Source organism: Clinocottus analis, unplaced genomic scaffold, assembly GCF_023055335.1.
Source record: "Clinocottus analis isolate CAN_PGR_092001 unplaced genomic scaffold, fCliAna1.0.p SCAF_19, whole genome shotgun sequence".
Taxonomy (NCBI): Eukaryota; Metazoa; Chordata; class Actinopteri; order Perciformes; family Cottidae; genus Clinocottus; species Clinocottus analis.
The window spans coordinates 10437865-10464053 of NW_027175920.1; the positions used below are offsets into that span (position 1 = coordinate 10437865).

The 26189-nt window shown below is 40.4% G+C and overlaps 1 protein-coding gene across 2 annotated transcripts in view; it reads left to right on the forward strand.

The window, feature by feature from the left end:
* Positions 1-4044: 4044 nt before the first annotated feature.
* Positions 4045-26189, forward strand: part of trrap (transformation/transcription domain-associated protein) — a 76499-nt gene continuing 54354 nt past the window's right edge. The window contains exons 1-36 of one of the 2 annotated variants that reach the window (XM_068582877.1): positions 4045-4087; positions 4657-4855; positions 5740-5789; positions 6087-6197; positions 6488-6592; positions 6900-6983; positions 7189-7245; positions 7390-7515; positions 8042-8119; positions 8426-8514; positions 9092-9188; positions 9969-10107; positions 10905-10983; positions 11633-11867; positions 11982-12321; positions 12414-12511; positions 12683-12877; positions 13045-13236; positions 13325-13490; positions 13607-13863; positions 14452-14652; positions 15832-15983; positions 17376-17575; positions 18365-18582; positions 18927-19124; positions 19351-19611; positions 19794-19955; positions 20069-20165; positions 20425-20546; positions 22015-22185; positions 22816-22884; positions 23965-23985; positions 24511-24630; positions 25022-25141; positions 25375-25539; positions 25975-26156. In XM_068582877.1, coding sequence (XP_068438978.1) covers positions 4735-4855; positions 5740-5789; positions 6087-6197; positions 6488-6592; positions 6900-6983; positions 7189-7245; positions 7390-7515; positions 8042-8119; positions 8426-8514; positions 9092-9188; positions 9969-10107; positions 10905-10983; positions 11633-11867; positions 11982-12321; positions 12414-12511; positions 12683-12877; positions 13045-13236; positions 13325-13490; positions 13607-13863; positions 14452-14652; positions 15832-15983; positions 17376-17575; positions 18365-18582; positions 18927-19124; positions 19351-19611; positions 19794-19955; positions 20069-20165; positions 20425-20546; positions 22015-22185; positions 22816-22884; positions 23965-23985; positions 24511-24630; positions 25022-25141; positions 25375-25539; positions 25975-26156 — 5078 coding nt within the window. In that variant the 5' untranslated portion in view covers positions 4045-4087; positions 4657-4734. The remainder of the gene's footprint in view (positions 4088-4656; positions 4856-5739; positions 5790-6086; positions 6198-6487; positions 6593-6899; positions 6984-7188; positions 7246-7389; positions 7516-8041; positions 8120-8425; positions 8515-9091; positions 9189-9968; positions 10108-10904; positions 10984-11632; positions 11868-11981; positions 12322-12413; positions 12512-12682; positions 12878-13044; positions 13237-13324; positions 13491-13606; positions 13864-14451; positions 14653-15831; positions 15984-17375; positions 17576-18364; positions 18583-18926; positions 19125-19350; positions 19612-19793; positions 19956-20068; positions 20166-20424; positions 20547-22014; positions 22186-22815; positions 22885-23964; positions 23986-24510; positions 24631-25021; positions 25142-25374; positions 25540-25974; positions 26157-26189) is intronic. The other variant, XM_068582878.1, reaches the window with a different exon arrangement.

Below are 26189 nucleotides of genomic sequence, written 5' to 3' on the forward strand. Positions count from 1 at the left end.
TTCTGATGCGCGTTGGGTCCCTCTTTAGTTTATTACTGCAGATGTGAATTCAACATTAAAATCTGGTCATAAAGTTTTAGTCTATATGGGGAAAATGCAACTGAAAGGAAATTGTTCTATTTACATCATTCAAATACTAAAGTTAAAACAATACTGTCCCAATATTTGTTACAATAAATAGATAAGATCAATGAAGTAATACTATTTACTCTGATAAGATTTAGAGACAGTAAGAACAGCAATCAAGTACCTATATTCTATGTGTGCCAGCACATTTTGAGGACAAAGTTTTCAGCTGTCAACAACATGAAATCATTATAAATGCAGGTGAGTCTCTTCAATAAAGGAAGAAACAGGATGTGGTGGTAAACAATTAGCAACAGCTGCCTGTCTGGCTGTGAAAGGTCAATAAAGCCCGGTGTGCAGACTGCAGACTTACCACTGAGCTCTTAACATGGTGTCCAACATGCTCCAAATCACTCCGTCAGTCACAGAGTTTAATTTATGTGTTTGGTTTTATTCGCTAATTGCACAATGTTCAAGTGTTTGGTGTTTTAAAACAGCAAGGAACTCTGCAGTAGACGGCTTCTTGTTTGCTCTAAATTAACGATCAGACAGAGACGTCAATAACAACAGTTATTCAAGGGATTACATGAAAAGTCTTACAGTTCCACGTCAAAGCATCAGATCAACGTCATACTATCATGGATGACTCATGTCAACTAAATGTTTTTAAAATCCATCAGGTTTGCAGTTTTTACAATTTCAAAGGAAACTCTTCATCCAGGTTAGCCCCACTTACTGTAAAATAAAGGATCTGTATGGTTGTAGTATGTATATTTGACAGCAAATCAGTGTTCTATATTCTGCCCTTTTGACTGAAATCCATTAATATGAAAAGCACATTTTCAGAAGTAGAGGAAGTCTTGTGAGATTTTACTCACAATACTATATTGTAGGGACCGTGATGCACGGCACTCGTATAGTTTTAGTTGTAAATACATATCGTAGTTCAGTGCATTGATTCCCAAGAGGTCAGGCCCCAAACAAAAGGTCATGAAATAATTCTGAGGTGTTAATTGCGCAGGAAGGAAATACAAGTTCTGCTTAATGTGAAATATTTAGATAATTTGATTTGAAACCATGTGAGTATTTCAGCACAAACCTTGAGGGGCTCAAATCATGATGCATCAGCTTTTTCAGAAGAAAAGAACAGAAGGAGAAAAGGAGGGATTGACCATCAACACCTTCAGTTTGCTTTACTCAGTTGGCTTTGCCGTGCAAACCAATTACAATCGTCGGAGGAAGACTTTGCCTCGACAGGTTATACTCAGAATGATATCACACCTTTTTTCTGCTTACCAGGTAACAAAGACAAAGGGTATGTACCCATTCACACTCCAGCTGATTAGAAACATCTCCTTGAAATTGAAAAATACACTTTGATTTACACAGCTGGAGGATTTTCTGGTCTTTTACTCAATCGTTTTAACGGTGCACCGAGAACATGCCCTCTTATACATGATCAAAAGAGTTCATGCACATGGAAGCTACATATGCATTAATAGATTTTCAGGGTATTGTTGATTCAGTCTCAAGGAAAGTGCTCTTCTTTCCATATGAGAAATAATAATGCACGAGTGATGCGGTTTCATCATAAGGGCATCAGCATTGAAAAAGAAAAACACAAATCTAATGGACACATGAGTGTTTTTTAGAAAGCACCAGTGTGTCATCCACTCTCCCCTCTCAGGATGAAGCCCTGGTCACATAAAAAAAAGAAAAAAAACCACTAATGAAACGAATAGGACAGTGCAATAAGCCTGTGACAAACATCTTTTAGCAGATCATTATGTATAGGGAACAGAAAGCAAGAAAGATAATGAGAATGTCACATTGTATGTCTAATTATCTTTTAAATTATATATGACATTAATTGAAAGGAATATCTCATTCTGCTGTCGTTTGCCAGTGGTTTCACTCTGGAAGGAGGAGGCTGTGAAGGAGAGAATTATGAATTAAAATCCATTAGTAAAGCATGTGGGCAGGAGACAGGCCAAGATCAACAATGAGCATCTTTCAACCCGGCCTCATTATTTACAAAGCTATTGAAACAAGCATTATGAGATTAGATCTTTTTTTTTTTTTTTTAAAGAATACTAAGCCTTGTTGTGATACACCTAAATGTGTAAAGCACAGAAGTGTATGCTAGCAACTATCAGTAAAAACTACATTGCAAATATACATTTTTTAACCATTCAATGTTGTGTAAGATCAAATAAGAACAAATAAGACAAACTAAATAATAAAACAAAGATTAATAGAAACTATGATTTGACCACTGGGATGTTTTTTTTGTGTTGTTGACAGAAACACAATATTCCAGACGTCTGGCTGGGGTGACTCATACATTCTCTAAAATCTGAATTATTAAAAATAAAATTGTATCTCAAGATCAAGATCTGAGACCAATTTCCTCTCAACAACACATACATTCATGCCAGGCATCAGAACAAAATAAAAGGGCCATATTTGCAATTTATGCCAACTTCATTACCAGTTTACAGGATGGCTGCAGACCCATGAGTTATAAAACATATTGTGTTTCGTGCAGCCATGTTTTACCGCAGAGCCAATTTTCATTGAATATTTTTTATTCCTAGATGCATGATTATTCTCCTCCATCAAAAACAAACAATGTTCCCTGGTTGTGTTACAACAACAACAAAATCTGTAGAAAATTAGACCTTTGCAAATCACTGTATTTGTTTTTTAGCACTGAGGATTTTATAGCCACTGGCTCCTTCAGTGGGCTGCCACCTTGTGGTAAAAACAAAGCATGCCAGCTAACGCGTCTAACAATTCATAAATGAACTTAATTATGTCAGAGGTATTACATCTTGGTCTGTCCCTCACCATTATCATTCATGACAGAGAATACGTATGATATATTATGATTTCCATTCATTTTCCGATCTTTTAAGTTGTCAGTCAGGTTGTAAAATATCCACCTAGTCTTAATTCTCCTCTGGCACTTTCTTCCACTTCAGTTTTGTAGAACATCTGGACCAAAATGAATCCAACAACATTTGCAATTACAGACATGTGGGATTGTTGTAAAAAAAAAAAAAAAAAGATTTACTGAAGTGCATAATTGATGAATTGGCTTATTCCAAAAGAAACTCATGACCATTTTTTAAATTTTTTTTAAAATTAAACCCTTTGGCCTTTATTAAGAGGAGGAGAAACAACAGCAAACAGAATTTTTCACAAACTCGCATTATTAATCTTTAACTGATCCATAAATAATAGGGCTAATTAATTTTAAATTAACAAATCATAAAGTCATTCATTTTAACCTATAACTGTAAAAGCAAACCAACATAATAATAATAATAATAATAATAATAATAATAATAATAATAATACAACTTCAGGTCAAGCCTAGAGAATGATAAACTTAGGTCTAAAGTTAGCAAAGCAAAGTTGCCCATTTGCATCCCTTGCCTGCTAAATTAGCAAAAATTATTTAGGCAATATATATCAGAGACACACACACACATATATATATATATATATATATATATATATATATATATATATATATATATATATATATATATATATATATATATATATATATATATTATACATGAAATATAAATATTTTTAATTGACGTACTTTACAAGATCTCCTCGGGGGTTTGTTCGGAGATGCGTTCAAGCGCAGTTACCCGCAAAGTTACTTCCTTTGCAAACAATCCTGGTAGCAGAAGACCATCGAAAACGATGGTCTTATTTCCACAAGTTTCACTGTGTATCGTTCCGCTGGTACTAGAATAATATATTTTGGCAAATAATTGGTTATAATTATAATTTTAAAATACTGAAAATAAATTGTATCACTTCGTTGCATATATATTTGTCAATAAAACATTATTACACTGTATTCTTAGATTCATAAATAAAAATATGATGCCCAATACGCGGAGGGATATCACACATCTTAGCTGGTCTCAAGCCCTGAGCAGCAGCGCGAGAGCGCCGGATACGGAGCGTATCGGCAGTTTCCTCTCTGTGGCACAAGGTGGGTACGAATGGTTAGCTTTTTCTAATAAACTTTGGCAAAATAGTAGGTGTTTTTCACATAATCCTATACACGAATTCCTTTACAACTGTTTGTTATTCTGGGAAAGAGTGCTTTCTCCCTGTGGCGTGTGTTTATTTTCTCTTCAAGTTTGTTCGGGGATTCGCGAGCGCTTTCTTTCTTTTTTGAAAGCTAGCTTATTAGCTAACGGTTGCTAATGTGTTCTGCAAATTACTGTTTAACGTGCCTTTTGTGGCGGCGTGAAGCGGATGCATGACCGTGCAACGCCTCTTCACTATATAATGGTTCCCACTTTGACGCCTGAAAACCCGCTTTTAATTCACAAATATTATTGCACGATACAAAAATTGGGCTAGCTGATTCTTGTTATGACGTCATCAATGTACGCCCAGCAAGAGGCATGTTCGTCGATCTGTTACCGGTCTGCATGTCAAAACTCTAATTTTCCGTAACAATGCTGATTATTGCCTCAATTTTAAGCAAATGATACCTTCATTTCTTCATTTGGATTAATGACAACGGCTCTTTTTCGTCCCGCATGTTTGCAGTGTACATGAAAGCACAGTGAGATCTGTGCAGACTGCTGTCTGCACCGATCTCGAGATCTGCTGCACCCCACAGCAGTCATGTCGGTCCCATCTGCCACTATGGCCTTCGTGCCTGCGCCCAGCCCCACGGTGGTCGACCAGACTACACTTATGAAGAAGTACCTGCAGTTTGTGGCAGCGCTCACAGACGCCAACACGCGTAAGTTCATAGACCTCGCAGTGTTTTGCTCGACATGAGTTAATCCAGAGGTATGACAATGGCAGAAGAAAGCCTCAAGAATGAGTTTCAGAAAACACATTTTTCATTTTAATCACATTTTAGCGCATATTTGCTTCAATCATTGGTTATTTTCCATGTCAGTAAATGGATGCACTTTATTGTGCGTTTGGTGTGACTCCAAAATGTTTTAAACTAACTTTACAAGTGATTTAGAGCTATTTCATAATGTTGTATTTAGCTTCCTTTATGCTACCTTTTGTGCTGGTATCATTCACTAGACTAGATCACAATCATGCGATCAGATTAAATATTGGTTAGTGTGAATGCAACATAACCTATTACTATAAATTAACTTTTAAAATGTTTGGATATTAAATGCATAAATAAATATTATGAAGAAGTTTTTGGAGGAGTTCATGTAATAAATAATGTAGATATTCCCATATAGAGAGAGGGGGTCTTATTACATTTATTGTTTGGAATTTTTATAATTAAAGTTGCAAATTCAAAGCACACCTTTATCATACACATTAATTACATTCATGAAATATACAATTTTTCTGCTTAGTGTTAGCTCAAGAAATGATGGTTTAACTTTTCGATGGCACTTGTGCAAAGCATGGGCAATGTGATGAGAGCGAAATGCTTTAGTCCAGTCAAAGGTACGTGTGCCTGACGGAGTGCCTGACCGTGTGAGTGTTTTGACTTGTGAGTGTGACTTGTGATGTACCTTTGATCAAGCTGGATGATGAAAGTAAAACTGATAAGATCTGAAAGTCCCTGCTGAGCACATGGAGGCAGCCATGAAAAGTGGAACTGTATCTTAAAGTTTGATTAATGGCATTCTGTCCTTCAACTTCTAGCTGATGAAACTAAGCTAAAGATGATGCAGGAGGTCAGCGAGAACTTTGAGGTAAGTGTGATGAATGCTGATGAATTGGTAGTTAGAGTAGATTATCATTTTCTCTTTTCATGTATTATGATAGATTTGAAGAAGTTTAATAGATTCTGCGAAGGTCTAATTTTCGACAGATTTTGTTGTTGTTGTAACACAACCAGGGAACATCGCTTGTTTTGGATGGAGGATAATAATCATGCATCTAGGAATAAAATATATTTTATGAAAATTGGCTCTGCGCTGAAACATGGCTGCAGGGTCCACTGAGTTACTTCCTACATGACATAACATGTCTTGGAATTTCAATTTCAGAATGTGACATCTTCGCCTCAGTACTCCACCTTCTTGGAACACATCATCCCTCGCTTCCTCACGTTTCTTCAGGATGGAGAAGTACAATTCCTGCAAGAAAAACCTACACAGGTATGTAGTTAAAGACTAAAGTCTGTGCTTTTTCCTCAGCTCACCAATTTCAATCTACCCATCAATGTTATAAAACTGTACAGACAGAAATCCAGTGAAGCATGAATACTGATTTGGTCACAGACACCAGTCTATAAGTAATCCATCGAAATGTTATGGTACATTAAGTAGCATGGCTGCTGTTGAAGACATGGTCCAACATCCTCAAACTGTTGTAATCTCATACACATACTTTTGATTGAATAACAAATGGTTTGATACCTTGCATTAACATATTATAATTTTTTTAGCAATTGAGAAAGCTGGTGCTGGAAATCATCCACCGCATTCCAACAAACGAACACCTTCGTCAACACACCAAGAACGTCCTGTCTGTGATGTTCAGATTCCTGGAGGTACGAGTCCTGTTCTCTCACAACAGAACGTTTTACGTTTTATTATTTTATTGTATCATTCAGTTGCTATATAACTTTTTTCACTTGTAGTTTATTGTCTTTACTTTCTAACAGCTCATTGGTTATCATAACCCAGTAAATGCTCATAAAGTACTGGAAAGTTAATTTTATCCACCTCTGCAACTTATGGCAAGAGTGTTTGTTTTTAAGTAGTTTAAGGGAATACATGTACAATATGCACTTTTAACTAGATATGAGAGTTATTGTGTGTCCGTTTCACATTTTGAGTTTTTTTTTCTTCTCGCAGATTGAAAATGAGGAAAATGTGCTGATATGTCTTCGCATCATTATTGAGCTGCACAAACAGTTTCGGCCTCCAATTTCTCAGGAGGTGAGTATCTCGCCTTTATTGAGAAATCATTTTGTAAAGTGATATAGATAGTTGGCTGTCATCCACTGAGTGCATTCCTTGTATTGTAAAAGTGTATGTGTCAATATTCCTGTGATGCCAGAAAGACATTCTTTATGAAAAAGAAAAGATATATTGGACCAATTTCTTGATCTCTGACAAATTTTCCATAATCTTCTCTTCTCAGATTCATCACTTTCTGGACTTTGTGAAACAGATTTACAAAGACCTTCCAAAAGTTGTTGTAAGTACAACCTTTATAGCAGGTAGCTTTGCTCCCATTTTCTCAAGTAACATGCCTTTCTTTTTGGTTTGCCTTTCTTCCTTTTCGCCTGTATTTGTGTTTCCTGTATTTCTTCTAACCACTGTCTCCTTCCGCTCCCACCAGGCCAGGTACTTTGAGAACCCGCAGGTGATAGCGGAGAACACGGTTCCCTCCCCGGAAATGGTCGGGATGATCACGTCAGTGTTGGTCAAGACGGCGCCTGAGAGGGAAGACAGCGAAACACGAACAGTAAGCTAACCAACCGTTTAAAGTAGTTCATAGCTGCCGTGTTTTAAATCCAGACTGCATACTTTCACAGTACTATCTGTCACCACAGGATGGTAGCAGTGCACCATGTTGGTACACTAACATAAACAACCACAAAACTGCCCTGAAATAGAAAATACATAAAGTGTATTTTAAGCTGTCTCTCGGCATTCATTTTCAACCGCACTCACTTATGTCACTTATGTTTTTTTTATGAAAGTTTCAATTTTTCAAAGAGTGTATTGAAACATAACTATTTAAGTAAACGTGTGACATTTACAAATGTACAAGTACTGACAATGATATAAATCAACAACCTTGTGGTCAGAAGTCCACTTCTCTAAACATGACGTTGTTTACCTCTTGCTTAATGGGCCTCAATATCTGTCTGAATCACTTCATCTGATAGGGCTTCAGCTGTAGGAAGGTGGAACTAATGTATAGCATTTTTGACGTCCAGTTATTTCAATCATCCTAATAGTGTTTCTCACTTTGTTTCTGCCTCTAGCACACCATCATCCCTCGGGGCTCCTTGTCTCTCAAGGTGCTTGCAGAGCTGCCCATCATAGTGGTGTTGATGTATCAGGTTAGTGACATCATCCATTGTCCTGAATAAGTGAAAGTAATTATTGCAAAATGTGTCTAATTAAATTTCAGCCCTAAAGCTTTGCAATTGTACATGTAAAGGAAACAAACATGTCAATATATTTAGAAATTATGGGGTGAAATAACTCTTTCCTCTTTGGGGTTAGCAATTAAGTGGCTATTTATAAAAAAATATGTTGACATTACTAATTGAATTAGTGCATCTATATTTTTAGATAATCAGTCATGGGAGTATATTAAAATTAATCTGATTTTTTTGTTTTTTTTGTTTGCTCCGTCCCCTCAGCTGTACAAACTGAATATTCACAATGTGGTGTCAGAGTTTGTGCCCCTCATCATGAACACCATCATGCTTCAGGTGTCTCCGCAGGCCAGGTGAGATCTGTGTCTGTGTGTCTTCATGGAAGTTGGCTGTTCAAGTGTGTGTCAGATAGGATTAGAATCTGTCCTTTAACAAAGTTAACTTGAGTTTTACACTCCTCAAAGTTTCTTGGGGTGAGTTTTAAGAGAATGGATTTTTCCCCCCCTCCCCATCTCTCTGTCTTGGGAAAGGATTGTTGATGCTGTTGCCCAACACTTTGCATGCCAAATTTGAAGCTAATATCCATTTTGGGAAAGTCAAACTGGTAGAAATTGGCTTAGCAGGAGGCAAACCCTCCCGGGGTTGGAAGAGGCGTGTGTTAAGCATTCGGAACAAGAAGGAAATGGAGCAGAGTTAATTTGGAGAAAATACCTCTGCAGTATCTGGCAGGTTTAAAGAGTGTCTTTCTTACGTGCAGTAACATCTGTGACACAAACAAACAAGCCACCCATGTTGAATTGAGTCCCACATGTAAACCCACAATTTATCTCAACCTCTATAATTGCCACTGATTGCAGGTATACGGCATCATTAATGTCCTTGATGGGACTAAATGGCTTTTATATGTAAATCATGCCGTTTCCTTTGCAGGCAACACAAGCTGTATAACAAGGAGCTGTATGCAGACTTCATTGCTGCACAGATCAAGACTCTGTCATTTCTAGCCTACATCATCCGAATCTACCAGGTACCCTTGTTTTGACTGTATTGCATCATTTTCTACTGTCAACGAATACAAGTCATTAAAGAAGGTTGTCATTGGTAGTTGAAGCCCTTTCACTTGCATCATTGTTTCTCTTACCACTATTTTGCGACATGTTGCGACTTGATTAATTTTAATATTGAATTGATTTGTTTTTTTAAATCCATCCTTTTGTTGAAGTTGCTTAATATTAACTACAAGCAAAGTTCCCCAGAATAGATGTAGATGTAGACGTAGTATATGAAGCAGACATGTTATGAAGGATGTGGCAGAAAGCAGAGTGTAACTTAATGTGCTCACTGATATGAAGACGCGAAAGTTGGAAAGAATAAAGATGAAGCCGATACTTTGAAAACTTAAATTAAGACTTTAATATTTACTTTACATTTATTTTGTCACACTGAATGAGAATGAATGGCACAAATAACTTCCTCTGTAGCTATCTGACTGTGCAGACATTAAAAGGAAGAAAACCTAGACAATTGGCACAAACACTGATAATGCCATAAAAAGGACTTCTAACCCACCTAGAATAATTCTATTAGGGGATTTATTAAACTGCTTTGTGTGCTGCTACACACTGGCCAAATTAAATGCAGAGATATCAAACTTAAATAGTGAATGCTTGCTCAAACATTAGGCTTGTATTGGTATTGACTTGGTAAATTCATTGTTTTGCGGAACATATCTTGCCTCAGTATACAGTAATTTAAAAAATGAATTGTGCTTTTAATCTAATGGTATGTGTGTGCGTCTACCTATCAGGACCTGGTGGGGAAGTATTCTCAGCAGATGGTGAAGGGCATGCTGCAGCTGCTGACCAACTGCCCCTCTGAGACGGCTCACCTCCGCAAGGAACTGCTCATTGCAGCCAAGCACATCCTCACAACTGAACTTCGGAGCCGTACGTGTACACACACACACACGCGCGCGCGCGCTACATATCAACTTGTCTGAAACTGGAAAATTCAATTTTTCTTTTATATTTATATATATATATATATATATATATATATATATATATATATATATATATATATATATATATATATTCTTTTTAATAGCTGTTCTGATCTTTGGGGAACCATAAAATACATTTTAGTTTAATGTCTCTCTTCCTGGTTATAGCCCACATTATTGCCAAGTCACACATACGTTTTCATATTTCACACTGACAGCCAATATATATATTATTATTTCAAACTGGCTGTCGAACCTCATTTTGATTTGGTGTCTGAGCAGTGAAAAGTGAGACTGAATGAAATGGACTAAAAGCTCAACAACCTATCTGTGAAATCTTGAGGCAAAGGTACACATTTTTGAGGATTTTCTGCTCTATACTTTGATGTGCTTCCATGGCTCAAACCATTTTTAGTGATTCAGCTCAATTTCTGTAAGAGATTTGACATTGTGAGGTTGAAGAAAACTGAGGGAACTATTGAGCCATAATTAAGTGTTTTAGTGACCGTTTCTCTTGCTGCTAGCGGGGGAAAGAACGTTGATACACTTATTAACTTATTATTACATTTAAAAAAACATTTGAATTATTCTATACATGTTTACGTATTTTTCTTGTTAAAACGTATTATGCAACACAATGTATTGCAATATGTGTTCCAGTTTTCCCCCTATTTAAACTTTTTAAAATGAACTTATTTTCTGGTATAAAATCATGCCATGCAAACATATTTTGTGTTTCAGAGTTCATACCGTGTATGGATAAACTTTTCGATGAATCCATCCTGATCGGTTCTGGTTACACCGCTCGGGAGACTCTCAGGTGAGTTTTCTGTGTGTTCATGTTCATTTGATCGCCCCGGTGTCAGAGCCCGCTCTCTCTCCTGTGGTTGATTGCTCAGCCAGGTGCACGTTCAGTGTCCTCGCATATTAATCAGGCAGCTCTAAGTGCTGCCGAAACTCTCCAACAGCTAAACTCACTTCAACACTGCAGCCTGGACCAGACTGTCAGATTGTCATGTACACCCGCATCTCCACAGGGCAGGTAGCCAGAACCCCCCCCCCCCCCCCCCCACCCCGTTCCTTTAGGTAGATTTCAAAACCTTGTTGACCCTCTTCAGATGCCAAACTGGCTCCCCTCATCAACAAAATAGCTGTCATTTCACATTAGTACTACATAGCAAACAAGGCAGTTGGCTGAGACCTGACAGGACTATCAGTGTTGCTCATTAGCGCGCTCACTCTCCCTTTCTCCTCCACATCTCCCTTGTACTGTCAGTTGCCTCCCTAAGCTACTTTCCATATCTGTCAAACTTTTGCTGAGTGCTCCTGATTACATGCTTTTTCCTGCCTTTTTTAAACTGTCAGTTTAAAGGACCACAACCTTTTCGATTTTCACTACTATTAAGTCATAAAATATGAGTATGATTCTACTTCAAATGTCTCAACTCCTTGTTTCCATTTCTTACCAGACCCTTGGCCTACAGCACACTAGCAGACCTGGTGCACCACGTTCGTCAGAACTTGCCCCTGACAGATCTATCCCTAGCTGTGCAGCTCTTCGCCAAAAACATTGATGACGAGTCACTTCCCAGTAACATCCAGACCATGTCCTGCAAGCTGCTGCTCAACCTGGTAGACTGCATTCGCTCAAAGTCAGAACAGGAGAACGGCAATGGACGAGACATCCTGATGAGGATGCTGGAGGTACAGCGCACATGTTGGATCTGTGGAAAAGACCCTGATGTATATTACCTACACATTGATACTGTGCTGACGACATGTTGAGTAATGTTTCCCTCTTTTTTTCCTATAAATCAGGTGTTTGTGCTGAAGTTTCACACCATTGCACGTTACCAGCTTGTCTCCATCTTCAAAAAGTGCAAGCCTCAGTCAGAGATGGGTGTAGTTGAACCAGGGGTGTTACCCGGGGTACCAGCCACACCCACTCCATCCACCACCCCTGCCATTCTACCGCCCGCTCCTCCCACACCCGTCACCGCGCCGGCTCCACCCTCGACAACAGCGTCCTTTGACCGAGCTAATGAGAAGGAAGACAAGCAGACTTTTCAGGTGTCGGACTGCCGCAGCTTAGTGAAGACTCTGGTGTGCGGCGTGAAGACGATTACTTGGGGCATCACCTCTTGCAAGGCCCCAGGAGGTGAGATGACAGATGCGCAACATTCATGCTCAACCCATCTTGCAATGATTTTTTTGAGGAATTTACAAACTTATTTGCATTACTTTTTCCAGAAGCTCAATTCATACCGAACAAGCAACTTCAGCCAAAAGAGACACAAATCTACATTAAGCTGGTAAAATATGCCATGCAGGCCTTGGACATCTACCAGGTACAGACAAAGTTCTTGATGTTAATATCACTATGTTATATTTGTGCACTGAAAAGAATAAGATGAAGCTGGCCCCTACGAAATTCTTTAACAATCAATGTCAACCAGGTTAAAATTAGGATGTAAATGCACCAACGGCCCAACGTAACGGCTCATGTCTCTTCTGACCAGGTTCAGGTTGCCAATAACCAGCAGACGTACATCAGGGTGGCCAACTGTCAGACTGTACGTATGAAAGAGGAGAAAGAAGTTCTGGAGCACTTTGCTGGGGTCTTCACCATGATGAACCCCCTCACGTTCAAGGAGATTTTTCAGACAACTGTGCCATACATGGTGGAAAGGATCTCCAAGAACTACGCACTGCAGGTACAGTGCATACTTTCTCATATATAAAAAGTCACATGTGAGAAGTAGTTTTGTATCATGGGTCACATGTTTCTTTTAAGTTAATACACAACAATTCAGATAATAATGTCTTTCAGTTCATTCATTACGAGATAGAATACAATTTCTTGTTTTCTGCCGTTTCCCAGATTGTGGCAAATTCTTTCTTGGCCAACTTGTCGACGTCGGCACTATTTGCCACCATCCTAGTGGAGTATCTTCTGGAGAGACTACCGGAGATGGGCTCCAATGTTGAGCTCTCAAACCTTTACCTCAAGCTCTTCAAACTGGTATTTGGCTCAGTGTCGCTATTTGCTGCTGAAAACGAACAGATGCTCAAGGTGACAGATGCTCTTGTGTCTTTTTCATCAGGCTAGTTTTTCTTTGTTTGACTTAAGCCCTTATTAACTAATATAACTGTTTCTTCAGCCGCACCTGCACAAGATTGTGAACAGCTCCATGGAGCTGGCCCAATCGGCTAAGGAACCCTACAACTACTTCCTGCTTCTCCGAGCACTCTTCCGTTCCATTGGTGGAGGCAGTCATGACCTGCTCTACCAGGAGTTCCTGCCCCTTCTACCAAACCTGCTTCAAGGTATAGCCTCACACACATTTCTTCCGAATGGGTAAATTTGTATATGACAAGTGGGGGGGAAAAGTATACCGTAACTCCTCCCCTAATACTTTCTTCTTCCCTTCTGATGCTACAAGGTCTCAACATGCTGCAGAGTGGCCTTCACAAGCAGCACATGAAGGATCTATTTGTGGAGTTGTGTTTGACGGTGCCGGTGCGTTTGAGCTCCTTGCTACCCTACTTACCCATGCTCATGGATCCACTGGTGTCTGCCCTCAATGGCTCTCAAACTCTGGTCAGCCAAGGTCTTCGCACTCTGGAGCTGTGCGTGGACAACCTACAGCCCGACTTCCTCTATGACCACATTCAGCCTGTTAGGGCCGAGCTCATGCAGGTGGGTTTTTTCCTTATTATCACGCCCAATGCAATATTTACTGAGCTGCCTAGCAAGACACTGTGAGATCTAAAAGTAACTGAATTTCTATTCACTAATTGGATAATTCTCTCAATATTACTTAGCATATCTGCCCTCTAGTGGTCAACAGTAGGATACCTTCAACACTTCTTCACCACAATACTGCTGCACCGTGTAGGGTCATTCATGTCCAACGCCATGTCCTTGTTTTTTATTGCACTAGCTCATTAGTGAAATTAAAAAAAATTGAATAGATGGATTTGATTATTTGGACTTGTATGACATTATTCGGTCGCCTTTTGTAAAGATTTATCAGTAAAGATTGTAATCTGTCATCACATTTTTGACAGTGATCAACTCTTTTAAAGGGAAACTTTAAAGATTTTCAACCAGCTTTTTATGACCATAATTTAGGTAATAAATGCAAATAAACAACGTTTAACCTCTGTCCACAATGCACCCAGAGCCAGTTGAAAATCTGCAAAGTTTCCCTCCAACTGTTTAATGCCCTCCTTCTCTTATATCTCATAAACACTGGAGCTTATAATAGTTCTTCCTGTGTCGCAGGCCTTGTGGCGTACCCTCCGTAACCCAGCTGAGAGCATCTCTCACGTAGCGTACCGGGTGTTGGGAAAGTTTGGTGGCAGCAACAGGAAGATGCTGAAGGAGTCTCAGAGGCTGCATTATGTGGTGACTGAGGTCCAGGGGCCGAGCATCAAAGCCGAATTCACTGACTGCAAGGCGTCGATACAGCTACCCATGGAGAAGGTAAGACCACACTGCTCCACTTTGTTAAATTGTTTGCAGACGTCAGAGGAGGAACGATTTTACTTTGTTTCATTCCCTGACATCCATCTGGAGACCCTTTCTCTCCCTTCTTACCTTTTTCTATTTTGTTTTAGAGGGAGAGAATTAATCGTAAAAGAGCTTGATATTCCTCATTATTGTGCTTCATTGAGAGCAATATATCATTGTCAGGGGGTTGTGTGTGAGTGAGAGTGAGTGAGAGTGAGTGAGGAGATGTGTGTGTCCTCCAGGTAATTAAATTCATCTCCTGTTTCTCCTCCTCATCCCCAGTCAGTAATCATCAATCTCGTGTGGGCCACCATGACGGCATTATTTACTCTCGCTAATGGCTGCTCCTTCTTTCTGGCTATCCATCTGTGTGTTTGCCATCATCATGGGCACACAGACTCCCACACGCTACGTGCTGCACACCCACATGCTCGGGCTGAAGGCATGAATCTCTAGCAGGCTCACGACGCAGCCTTATGTATAGTTGGCAGATTGAGGGAGGGAGCGTTTATAGGGCTGTTATGTAAACGGAGAGATCAAATAACAGCGATTTGGAAAAACTTGAATCTGGGATGGGATTTGAGTAACATATTTCTGAATTTCTTTTTTTTGTGCCTTTTTCCAATTCTATTTTACTTCTAGAAGTCTGTTCTCTTAAAAGACTCGAGTAGGAAGCTTTGTTTTCTTAGACGTTTACTTTTTAAATGTATTTATTTTTTTAAATTTTATATCTGACTAGTACTCAAGAACCTTACAAGAGTCTCAGTCCTGGTAGACACATCCTGATATCCTAATTCACTGACTTTGCTTTAATCTCTCCTCTCACCTTCCCTTCATTCTTGCATCATCCTCCTCTTCTCCTCCCCTCTGTTCTGAGTGGCATTAATTAGTTCATTTTCAACATTTTTAAGTGAGCGGCTGCTGTGGCTTGTCAGCCCATAATGTAGAAATCATAATGACCTTTGCTTGGCCAGATGGTGCCCTGTGTTACTTCCTCCAAATGTATCACATTTATAATTGTATATTGCAATTTAATCCCCATGTTTATAATATGGTATGTTGGCATTTTGCAATATTAACTTATCTATTCAGAATTTAATATGGTGAAAGATTTAAAAGTGAAAGATTCATCTGGTGTATGTTCCTTTCAAGGCGATAGAGACGGCTCTTGACTGTCTGAAGAGTGCCAACACAGAGCCCTACTACAGACGACAGGCCTGGGAGGTCATTAAGTGTTTCCTGGTGGCCATGACCAGTCTGGATGACAACAAGCACGCTCTCTACCAGCTCCTGTCTCATCCCAAGTAAGTGAACACGCCGGTATTATGGGATTTATTTACGATTAATAAACATTCTTGTTATAGTTGTAATTCAGTATAATAAAACATTTATACTTGAAGGAATGTTATTGAGCGTTTATATATATCTACAAACCTTCAGTGGACAGTCTGCTTAAGTCGACATGAATGACAGGAGGTGATAAAATCTCTTTAACCTTTACTTGACCTTGACCGCTACCTCTGCCCGCTGCTTAACCCAACCCTTCATCTTCCCTCCCTCAAGCCCACCCACCACACCAGCTTTGTGTGTATCGTCTAACCTCCACCACTATCCCGCCACCTGCTGACATGCCTTGCTTTCAGTCTCCCCCGTCACGTCTTCACCTCTCTCCCCTCCACAAACTGCCTCATCAATTCCTTCTCAAGAGCGGCGTGTTGCTAATAACACTCTCACAGCCCCTTCCCCCACGCCCTACCCCCTGTGGCGGGCTTCACACTGCGATGCAGAGACACATACATGAACAGACAAATAGGAAGGGGGGTCGGATGTAGGCTGGGTTAGTCACATTACCATCATTGATCCCCGGGCAGGAGCTAATTGACTTTCCCCTGTCTGTTTATGCTAGACCATGCCCCTTACACTCTCCTGTCATTATGCACTAACACAGGCATCCACATGAATACATCTGTCAGCACATTTCTGTGGGGATAATGAAGTGTGTCGGTTATGATCAGTGGGCGTGCATCTGCCCCTCCTCATGTAAGATGTCTCGATTTGTCGTGTCCTCTCTCAAAAGATTGTCTCCCTTTTTTTCTTTGTGCTCCCCCCCTACATATTCTTTCACATATTTCTCTGCCTGAGCATTCGGTCACTGTAAAAGTAAATAAATAAAAGAGGGAGCAAGTTAGGAAATACCATCTAGGGAACACAGTAGTGTTGGAGTGGCAGGCCCCTGCATGAGTGAATTACAATCTATCTGACAGTCTGTCAGCCACGCCACCCCCTACTTTCTCCACCAGCCATGTTCCTCACAAGCGCTATTCTTTCTTCTCCACCCCTCTCCCCCCTCCACTTCTCTCTTTTAAAAGGCAATAATGAAATGAAGCGATCCATCAGGTCTGCCCCCGGCGTGTGGCATTATAAAACACAAGCTCAAGCATGGAGAAAACAGCTGCTCAATCACACCAAGGCCCAGTTGCCTTCAGCTGCAGTAAATAACAAAAATACCAAAAGGGGACAAATAGGGAGGCAGAGAAATAGAAAGGCAGAAGGAGCTGAGAGGAGAGAGAAAATTTGGGCATGGATCTTTATTTTGAAACGGACCGTTAAATGATTTTTGGGCTTTTAGCTAAAGTTCCATTGTCCTCGTTAATATGTAATCATCTGATTTATTGTGTGGTTTTCTCCCCCCTTAGCTTCGCTGAGAAGTGGATCCCCAATGTCATCATCTCTCACCGCTACAAAGCACAAGACACACCTGCCCGCAGAACTTTTGAGCAGGCCCTGACTGGGGCTTTCATGTCTGCAGTGATAAAGGACCTGAGGCCCAGCGCGCTGCCCTTCGTTGCCAGCCTGATTCGCCATTACACCATGGTCGCTGTGGCTCAGCAGTGTGGTGAGGGACTGGTGCTCTTACAACTAATATTAGCTTTCTGTTTTGCCCCAGAATTGGCATCGATTCCCAGCTGCACAACAAAATCCGTCACTTTCCAATTTTGTCCATTCTCAGATTTTTTTATTAAGAATCTGTTTCTCTATTAAAATGTTCGATTTGACACAAACAAAGATTAATAGACATCAAAAGTGTTTCCCAAACTTTATCTGTGGACCAACTTTTTAATAATTAACAATCATCACGAGCCCATTCACAACAGGCCCCTACAATCTACAAATCCTTAGTAGAGCGACTTTGTGCTCATACAAAAGTTCTTGAGCATTTTTACTGCCATTTCCGCATCACTTTATTTTGTCTTGAAGACGTAAACTAGACATTTAAAAGAGATACTTGTTTTATAAATCACAGCTTTGTTTTATGCATGTGTTCTAAAAACATACAAATGTTAAATACTCCCCCAAATCAATATATTTAAACAATTAACATTATACTGAGTCGAAAGGCTCGTTTATTTTCTCTTTACGGGTAAAGCAAACCGAATGTCAGCAGTTCTATTATCAGAACAAAGCAAGCCTTCAGGATCCCTCATGTGGCTCAACGTGTACAGCAGACACAAACCTTTAGTAGACGACTAGGGAAGAAATTCTGCAAGTTTTTCCAGCAACTAATCTTTGAAAATGATTGCCGTGACACATCGGTAGACTTGAAACATCGTTCAATCTTCCTTAAGATCCATATATTTCACGTTAAACATAAATCCTTTCCACTTGTTCTTCCCCGTCATCCCAGGTCCGTTCCTGCTGCCGAGCTACCAGCTGGGCAGCCAGCCGAGCACAGCCATGTTCCACAGTGAGGAGAACGGCTCAAAGGGAATGGACCCGCTGGTTCTGATCGATGCCATCGCTATCTGCATGGCGTACGAGGAGAAGGAGCTGTGTAAGATTGGGGAAGTGGCCCTGGCGGTCATCTTCGACGTCGCCAGCATCATCCTTGGCTCCAAGGAGAGGGTAAGTCTCTGGGAGGAGGATAATGGAGCTTTCAGTTATTTTATGATGTCATAAAGACATTATACTAATTGTGCCAATTGTTTTATTTCTCTGGTAAACCGTGTTATGCTATCTATCTAGCTATCTAGCTATCTATCTATCTCAACCCTCTGAAAAGAATTATATTGACAAATTATTTACCTACATTTACATAATTATGTTTAAAATCATCTCATACACATTTGATCAAATTCAAAGGATTTTGACATTTAATAATCATTTTTCCTCATGTTTGATTCATGTTTTGATATGTGATAGTGATGCCGTAGGGATAAGTTAATCGTCCTCTTTCTCTTCATCTTCAGGCATGTCAGCTGCCCTTGTTCTCCTACATTGTCGAGCGTCTGTGCGCCTGCTGCTATGAGCAGGCCTGGTATGCCAAGCTTGGTGGTGTGGTGTCCATCAAGTTCCTCATGGAGAGGCTGCCTCTGATCTGGGTGCTACAGAACCAGCTCACCTTTCTCAAGGCCCTTCTCTTTGTGATGATGGACCTCACAGGAGAGGTGAGAGAACATTACCTATAATCTCTCATTCAGTACTTCATTTCAAAGGGAGTAGAAGTGACGTTACAAAGATTTACCTGCATCTAGTAGTCGTCAACTTGCGTTCACATGATGTTTTGCAAAGGCTTGCAGGAGGTCCAACGTCGCAACTTGTGACTGTCCTCTTTTGTTGCACCTCTCGCTGCAGTAGCAGTCTACTTACTAGCTTATTGATTTTCACCATAAGGTGTCAAATGGAGCGGTCGCCATGGCTAAGACCACCCTGGAGCAGTTACTTGTGCGCTGTGCTACTCCACTGAAAGATGAAGAAAAGACTGATGAGCTGCTGGCTGCGCAGGACAAGTCTTTCCATATGGTCACGCACGACCTGGTGCGAGAGGTCACCTCCCCCAACTCAACCGTCAGGAAGCAGGCCATGCACTCCCTGCAGGTGCTCGCCCAGGTCACCGGCAAGAGTGTTACTGTCATCATGGAACCACACAAAGAGGTGAATCCAAGGACTGAAGTTTTCTCCAACTGCATATAAATATTGTATAAATATAATTTCAGCTTAAACTCAAGATGGGCTACAATGACAAATGCAGTCTGTCTGATCGCTGTGGACTGATCTTTCTATTTTCAAACCAGACAAAGAGAACTTTTCAAATTGTTTTGATCTTTCGTTTTTAGGTTTTGCAAGATATGGTTCCTCCCAAGAAACACCTTCTCCGCCACCAGCCGGCCAACGCCCAGATCGGCCTGATGGAGGGCAACACCTTCTGCACCACCCTGCAGCCCCGTCTCTTCACAATGGACCTTAATGTCATGGAGCACAAGGTCTTCTACACAGAGGTATGCAAGATGCAGAGGGCACTGAGGTTAAACATTTCTTAATTTGTTTGAATCGTATATCTGCAATATTTAGCAGTGTTGACCTGTGACCTTTGTGCCCCCCCTCCTTCTAGCTGTTGAACCTGTGCGAGACCGAGGACGCTGCTCTGATGAAGCTGCCTTGTTACAAGAGCCTTCCCTCCCTGGTTCCCCTCCGCATCGCTGCTCTCAGTGAGTTGCTGAACTTAATATTAGTATTGTTGTCTTTTGTGTTAATTGCTAATTATCCTGAATGAAGTCCAATTCCTGAATTTGCAAACTATTCATAAATCATGGAAATGTTTTGAATGAATATCTATCTCACAAAACATATTTAAGTATGTAAATAGTCCTGATTTGCTATGTTTGGATCATTTAAAAGATTTAATCATCGTTGTGTCTCTTTTTTTATCTGACATAAGTTGTCTAATGTTTCTTTCTTGTTGTTTAGATGCCCTCGCAGCTTGTAACTACTTGCCACAGTCCAGAGAAAAGATCATTGCTGCCCTGTTTAAAGCCCTCAACTCCACCAACAATGAACTGCAAGAAGCAGGCGAGGCATGCATGAGGAAGGTCAGTGCAACATCTCTTAGCCTTTTTTTGTTTTGTTGTTATTACTTTATGATTTGCAGGAAATGTTTAAGCAGGCTGCATTTATACATGTTTGTAGTCCACAATCTCTACTACCGACATCTTACATCACCCCTATTTAAAAAAAAGAGTGATTTTAAATTTATTTCAAGAAGTTATTGATTACTTGGAAAGCTTAGACTTGTGTTACATCGCTCACTTCAACAGCAATTCCCTTTGAGCAAGCCGGAGACCCACAGACATGACCTTTCTAAATCTGGATTAAAGACTGTGCCTTAAGCTATGAAGCGATCTACCCAAGATCCAACTAGTGAATTTGGTGGCACCCTTTAAATCTTTTCTACGATCACATTTTCTACACCTTTGTCACCTTTTGCTTTCCTCTCAATGTATCTATTTGTTGCATTTATGCTGTTTTTAAGTGCTTCTTGTTTTGTTATTGTTTTGTTTTCTAAGTATAGGTTTTTATTATCTTGTTTTCACGCTCCGCTTCTTTCCTGCTGTCTTTTATCTGTACCACTCATGTCATTTTCCATCTTAGAGGTCCTTTGTTAATCCTCCCCTCGTACCATTTACCCACCAAATTATATTCATAGGGACCTCCCTCTGCTTTATCACACTCTCCATGAACCATTCCTGCCTCTATTCATCAAAGCATCCATACCATCTTCACCTCTATCCATCTACCTCAAGCGCTTTGTCTTCTTTTCCTTCCATTTCTGTGTCCTTCATTTTCTTTCTTTACCACCATCACTCCTTTTCACTATCCTTTTGATTTTTTTATTTATTTTTCTGCCGCGCCATTCTCTGCTGTCTCCATTCTTTCATCTCTGCCCTGCTAGCACTAATGAGCGTTGCCATGGCCCGATCGATACAGGATGGAGTGTTTTGTTCTCTGCACTGAGAGGCAAATGAATGTGGCTGCCATGCATCATTCCCCCCCGTCTGTGTGAGGATGAGTGTGTGTGTGTGTGTGAAGCTTGTGTGTGCGTGCGCGCGCGTCATCAGGGTTTGGTGTTGGCATGTGTGCTTGTTTATGGCTGGTCATGGCCTCATTTGAGTGGCCTTAGTTCCATAATAGAGACACAAAGGGTAGCATATAGTTCACGGGGCTGAAAAAGCTGCCGCGGCCAGTTCTAATGTAGATATAAAAAATAGTGGAAGGGAAGTTAAATTGATTTGGTACAACGCATTGGGGGCAAAATAAATCTGGTCACATATCCTAATAATACTTAATAATAAGAATAAAAATATATTTTTGACAACATTGGGGCAAAACAAACCTCAAACTTAATACAAATTTGTTTTGTATATTTACAAATTCTCCCTTTTTTTTCTTTTTTAGATTTTTCAACATTACTGTCTTGTTTCCATTACAATATTTATTTTAAGAATTCTATTTAAACATTTTCAGATTTGAGAAATGATGTTTCCCTGTACTTCGTTGCAGTTCCTGGAAGGCGCGACCATTGAGGTGGACCAGATCCACACTCACATGCGGCCCCTGCTGATGATGCTGGGCGACTACCGCAGCCTGACCCTCAACGTGGTGAACCGCCTGACCTCGGTCACTCGTCTTTTCCCCAACTCCTTCAACGACAAGTTCTGTGACCAGATGATGGTGAGAAGCTGCCTCTTCATTTGAAAACAAATTTCAACACAGTTTCTGATGGCATCAACATGACGGCAAAACCTTTTAACTGTGGCAGTGTTGGTGCTCAACTTAAAACTAAATCAAGCTATTTTAGAGTCTCAAAATATTCAAACTTAAAACATTATCAGATATTTAGAGTATTCTTTAGTTTTGATCAAATAGATTTCTAAGTATTTTGTATTGTATACGTATGAAATTACATATGCCATTTCTCTTTAAAATCACTAATTAATAGTACTATTTTTTTTAAAATTACAACCACTTTTGTTAGTCTTAAACATTATAACATCATCAAGAAAACATAACCTACAAGAATGCAGTTCGAGACTCATATTGCCACCAACATCATTTGAGTATTGTTTGTGTGATTCATGCGAGTGAGTATTTTCTAATAATGTAATTATTGTCCTCAGGTTAATAGTTTTTGGATAGCAATGTCAACAGTGCTCTCATGTTAATACAAAGTGTCATGTCATGCTCCAACAATGATTATTGTCTGTCCACTTTGCTGTGTAGTAGCTTCACTATAAAGAAATTCATTATTTTTATTAGGTGAAATATTTAAATTCATCTTATCTTCCTGTCTGTCTCTCTCAGCAACACCTTAGGAAGTGGATGGAGGTGGTTGTAATAACACACAAAGGAGGCCAGCGAAGTGACGGCAGTGTAAGTATACACACAAGAGACCTTACAGCACGGAGACATTTATTACAAATGAGAATACATCACTCATGACATGTAGATGTTTTAATTCTTTGTGCTTTGACCACTTACTTGCCGTAGTTATAGGGTCAATACAGCCGTCTACGGGCAGGTTTCTGTATTCAATGATCCGCCTTGCCTTAACCAAACGGCACACGGGGAAAAAAGTGCAGGGAATGTAGTCAACACCTCCTCAATGTGGCTTTCTCCCAGATGAGTTGTGAGTGGCCATATTACAATCAATGATTAATTAGGCGCCAGGCAGGCGGTGATGGCCCAGCGCTGCGTCTCCTCATTATCTCCCCGACAGATAACCTTGTAAAGGCAGAGAAAAGGTGAGAGAGAAAGAGGGAGAAAAAAAACCAGCTGCCTCTCCCCCACAGAAATAAAACCCTTCTTCTTCTGGCTTCCCTTTATGCGGGTTCATCCTGCCCCATCTCAAAATGGTGTGTTTAATTAGATGCAAATTGGCCCTCTGTCTTTCCCTCCCTCCAACCAGCGGTCTTTGTGCGTGTTGACAGCACAGCTAGCAGTGACAATAAAGACAGGGTCAGGGGTCAATTAGACGAGCCTCGTTAAGTCAAAAACTGTTTAAAAAAAAGGAGGATGAGGAGGAGGCAGGACTGAGGTTGATGGTCTGAAGACATGTAGGCATGAAAGCTGAGTTTGACAGAGTATTGAGCGGAGTAACGGAGTGTGAGGAGTAGTGAAGATCTCATATGAAAGAAAAAGCAGAAAGGGCTTAACAAATGTCAGTCTCTGAATTGATGACCTGATATGTCAGAGGAGTGTTTCTCCTCAAAATGTCACAGGTTCTGTGTTGCTCGACTGACGATCCATTATGGCCCCGGCCCCGTTATTCACGAAAATCTGCGAAAAGTTGTTCCTGAGGTCAATTATAAAGGTTGCTGCTGTCTGCCCATTTATTTCATTATCAGCCTGTCTTATCTGCTCACCTTCCACACTGAACAAAGACAGACAACACACAAAATTGCACACGTACTGCTTTGCTGACTCTGATCATTGTCTCCCGTTCCGGTACAGCCTGCGTTGGAGGGCGTTGAGGTGAGATGTGACCTGGTGCTGCGCCCTCTGTTGGTGACTCTCTGTGATTGCAGCTTAGTAGAACTAATGTTGTGCTGGTGACTTGGACCAATGTCGTTGTAGTGGTGGAGTTTCCCCGTATTTTTCTGTGTCCGTCTTTATGATCGTTTTCCGAAGCGTGACTGTGGTCTCAACCTTGCTCTAACATCACATTTTGACTGTTTTAGAACTGTCCAATCCTTCCCCATCCCCTTTGACCTTTTCACCTCTTAAGATATTGATAATACAAGGTCCATGAAATTGATCATGCATACTGTCCTTCTGTTGTTGTTTGTACCCTGCGCAAATGTCATCCAAGAACTAATGCAAGTGCACGCTCTGCACCTTAACTCCGCACAGATTGCATTTTTCAGTCGTTTGACTAAGATTTGTCTTCGTCTTTCTGCAGTGGCTGTAAGAAATGTTTGCCTAGTTCCATCTTTCTCCAAAAAAAAAAAAATCAACTCCCTTCTTCCCTCCGCTCTTTTTCTCTGACTCTTTCTCCAGGAGATGAAGATCTGTTCTGCCATCATCAATCTTTTCCACCTGATCCCAGCTGCCCCTCAGACTCTGGTCAAACCTCTGCTGGAGGTGGTCATGAAGACGGAGAGGGCCATGCTCATAGAGGTAGGACACCAACTCCACTCCAACCTTTCTGGTTATTCACTGTAGTGTTCATTGGAATTACGAGGACAAAGTTTTCAAGATACAAATTAAGTATAGTTATGCTTCAGGATGTTACAGCTTGAAAAAGATTCATTGGCTTTACTTAATGCAAGTAGGCGATGCATCTTCATTTGAATTTTTAAAATCCTGCAATGCGTATTTCTACATTTAGCCTTCTGATCCTTTTTGATCAACTACTGATGTGTAATATGAAAGGTACATTTGACTTGGAGAGAGCTTGGCTTATTAGCACAGATTTTCACAAGAACTGGCATTTGCATTCATACAATCCTGACCATCTTTCTCATTTCCGATTTCTCCTTTGCTGCTTTACTCTTCCCTCCTGTGCCAGGCCGGCAGTCCTTTCAGGGAGCCTTTGATCAAGTTCCTGACGCGTCACCCGTCTCAGACAGTGGAGCTGTTCATGATGGAGGCGACGCTGAACGACCCCCAGTGGAGTCGCATGTTCATGGTCAGACACTGGCAGCTCTAAGTAGCAGTCCCTTCAGGCTTTTTATTGACACATTTGCCATTAAAACGAGATTTTGCTGCTGCAGTAATCTGCTTTAATGGGTGTTTCGAGGCTCAGTGGTCCTGTTACGACCAAATTGAGACAGATCACTCCCAGTAAAAAATCATGCATTTCCTGTGTCACGTTTCTTTAAATGTGTTATAGTTACAGTATGCATGTGTATTTGTATACAGAGTTTTCTGAAACACAAAGATGCCAAGCCACTAAGAGACGTGCTGGCTTCTAACCCCAACCGCTTCGTCCCTCTGCTGGTTCCTGCTGGCACTGCAGCAACTGTTCGACCGGGATCTCCCTCCACCACCACAGCCAGATTAGACCTGCAGTTTCAGGCTATCAAGGTATACATACATCATTTCCTTTTCAGATCATATATATATATATATATATATATATATATATATATATATATATATATACTGTACAATGTTATTATCAGGTCAGATGAATATATGTGTATAAATGATGCTGAATCCTAATCTGGATTAGGGCTTTCTATTGGCAATGACTTTACAAATTGTATCTCGACACACGTGTCACGATGTGATATATTACGATACGATTCTATACATATATAGCATTTTTTTCTTTTTGAAGCTGTAAAGACATCTTGCTGTAAACCACCTGTATATAGTCTACGTTACTCTAACAGTTTACAAAAAAGTTTGCAAAAGTATGATAGTATTTTTGCAAAGCCGTTATCTGAATACTATATAACTCTTGGTAATTGCACCATATGACCTGTGGCCCGTTCCTCCTATGACCTCTCTGCTCAGATTATCAGCATCATAGTGAAAAATGATGAGGGTTGGCTGGCAGGGCAGCACTCCCTGGTCAGTCAGCTTCGGCGAGTCTGGGTCAGTGAAGCCTTCCAGGAGAGACATCGCAAAGACAACATGGCTGCCACCAACTGGAAGGAGCCCAAGCTGCTGGCTTACTGCCTGCTTAGCTACTGCAAGTAAGTACACTTATTCTAACTCTAATGGGGATG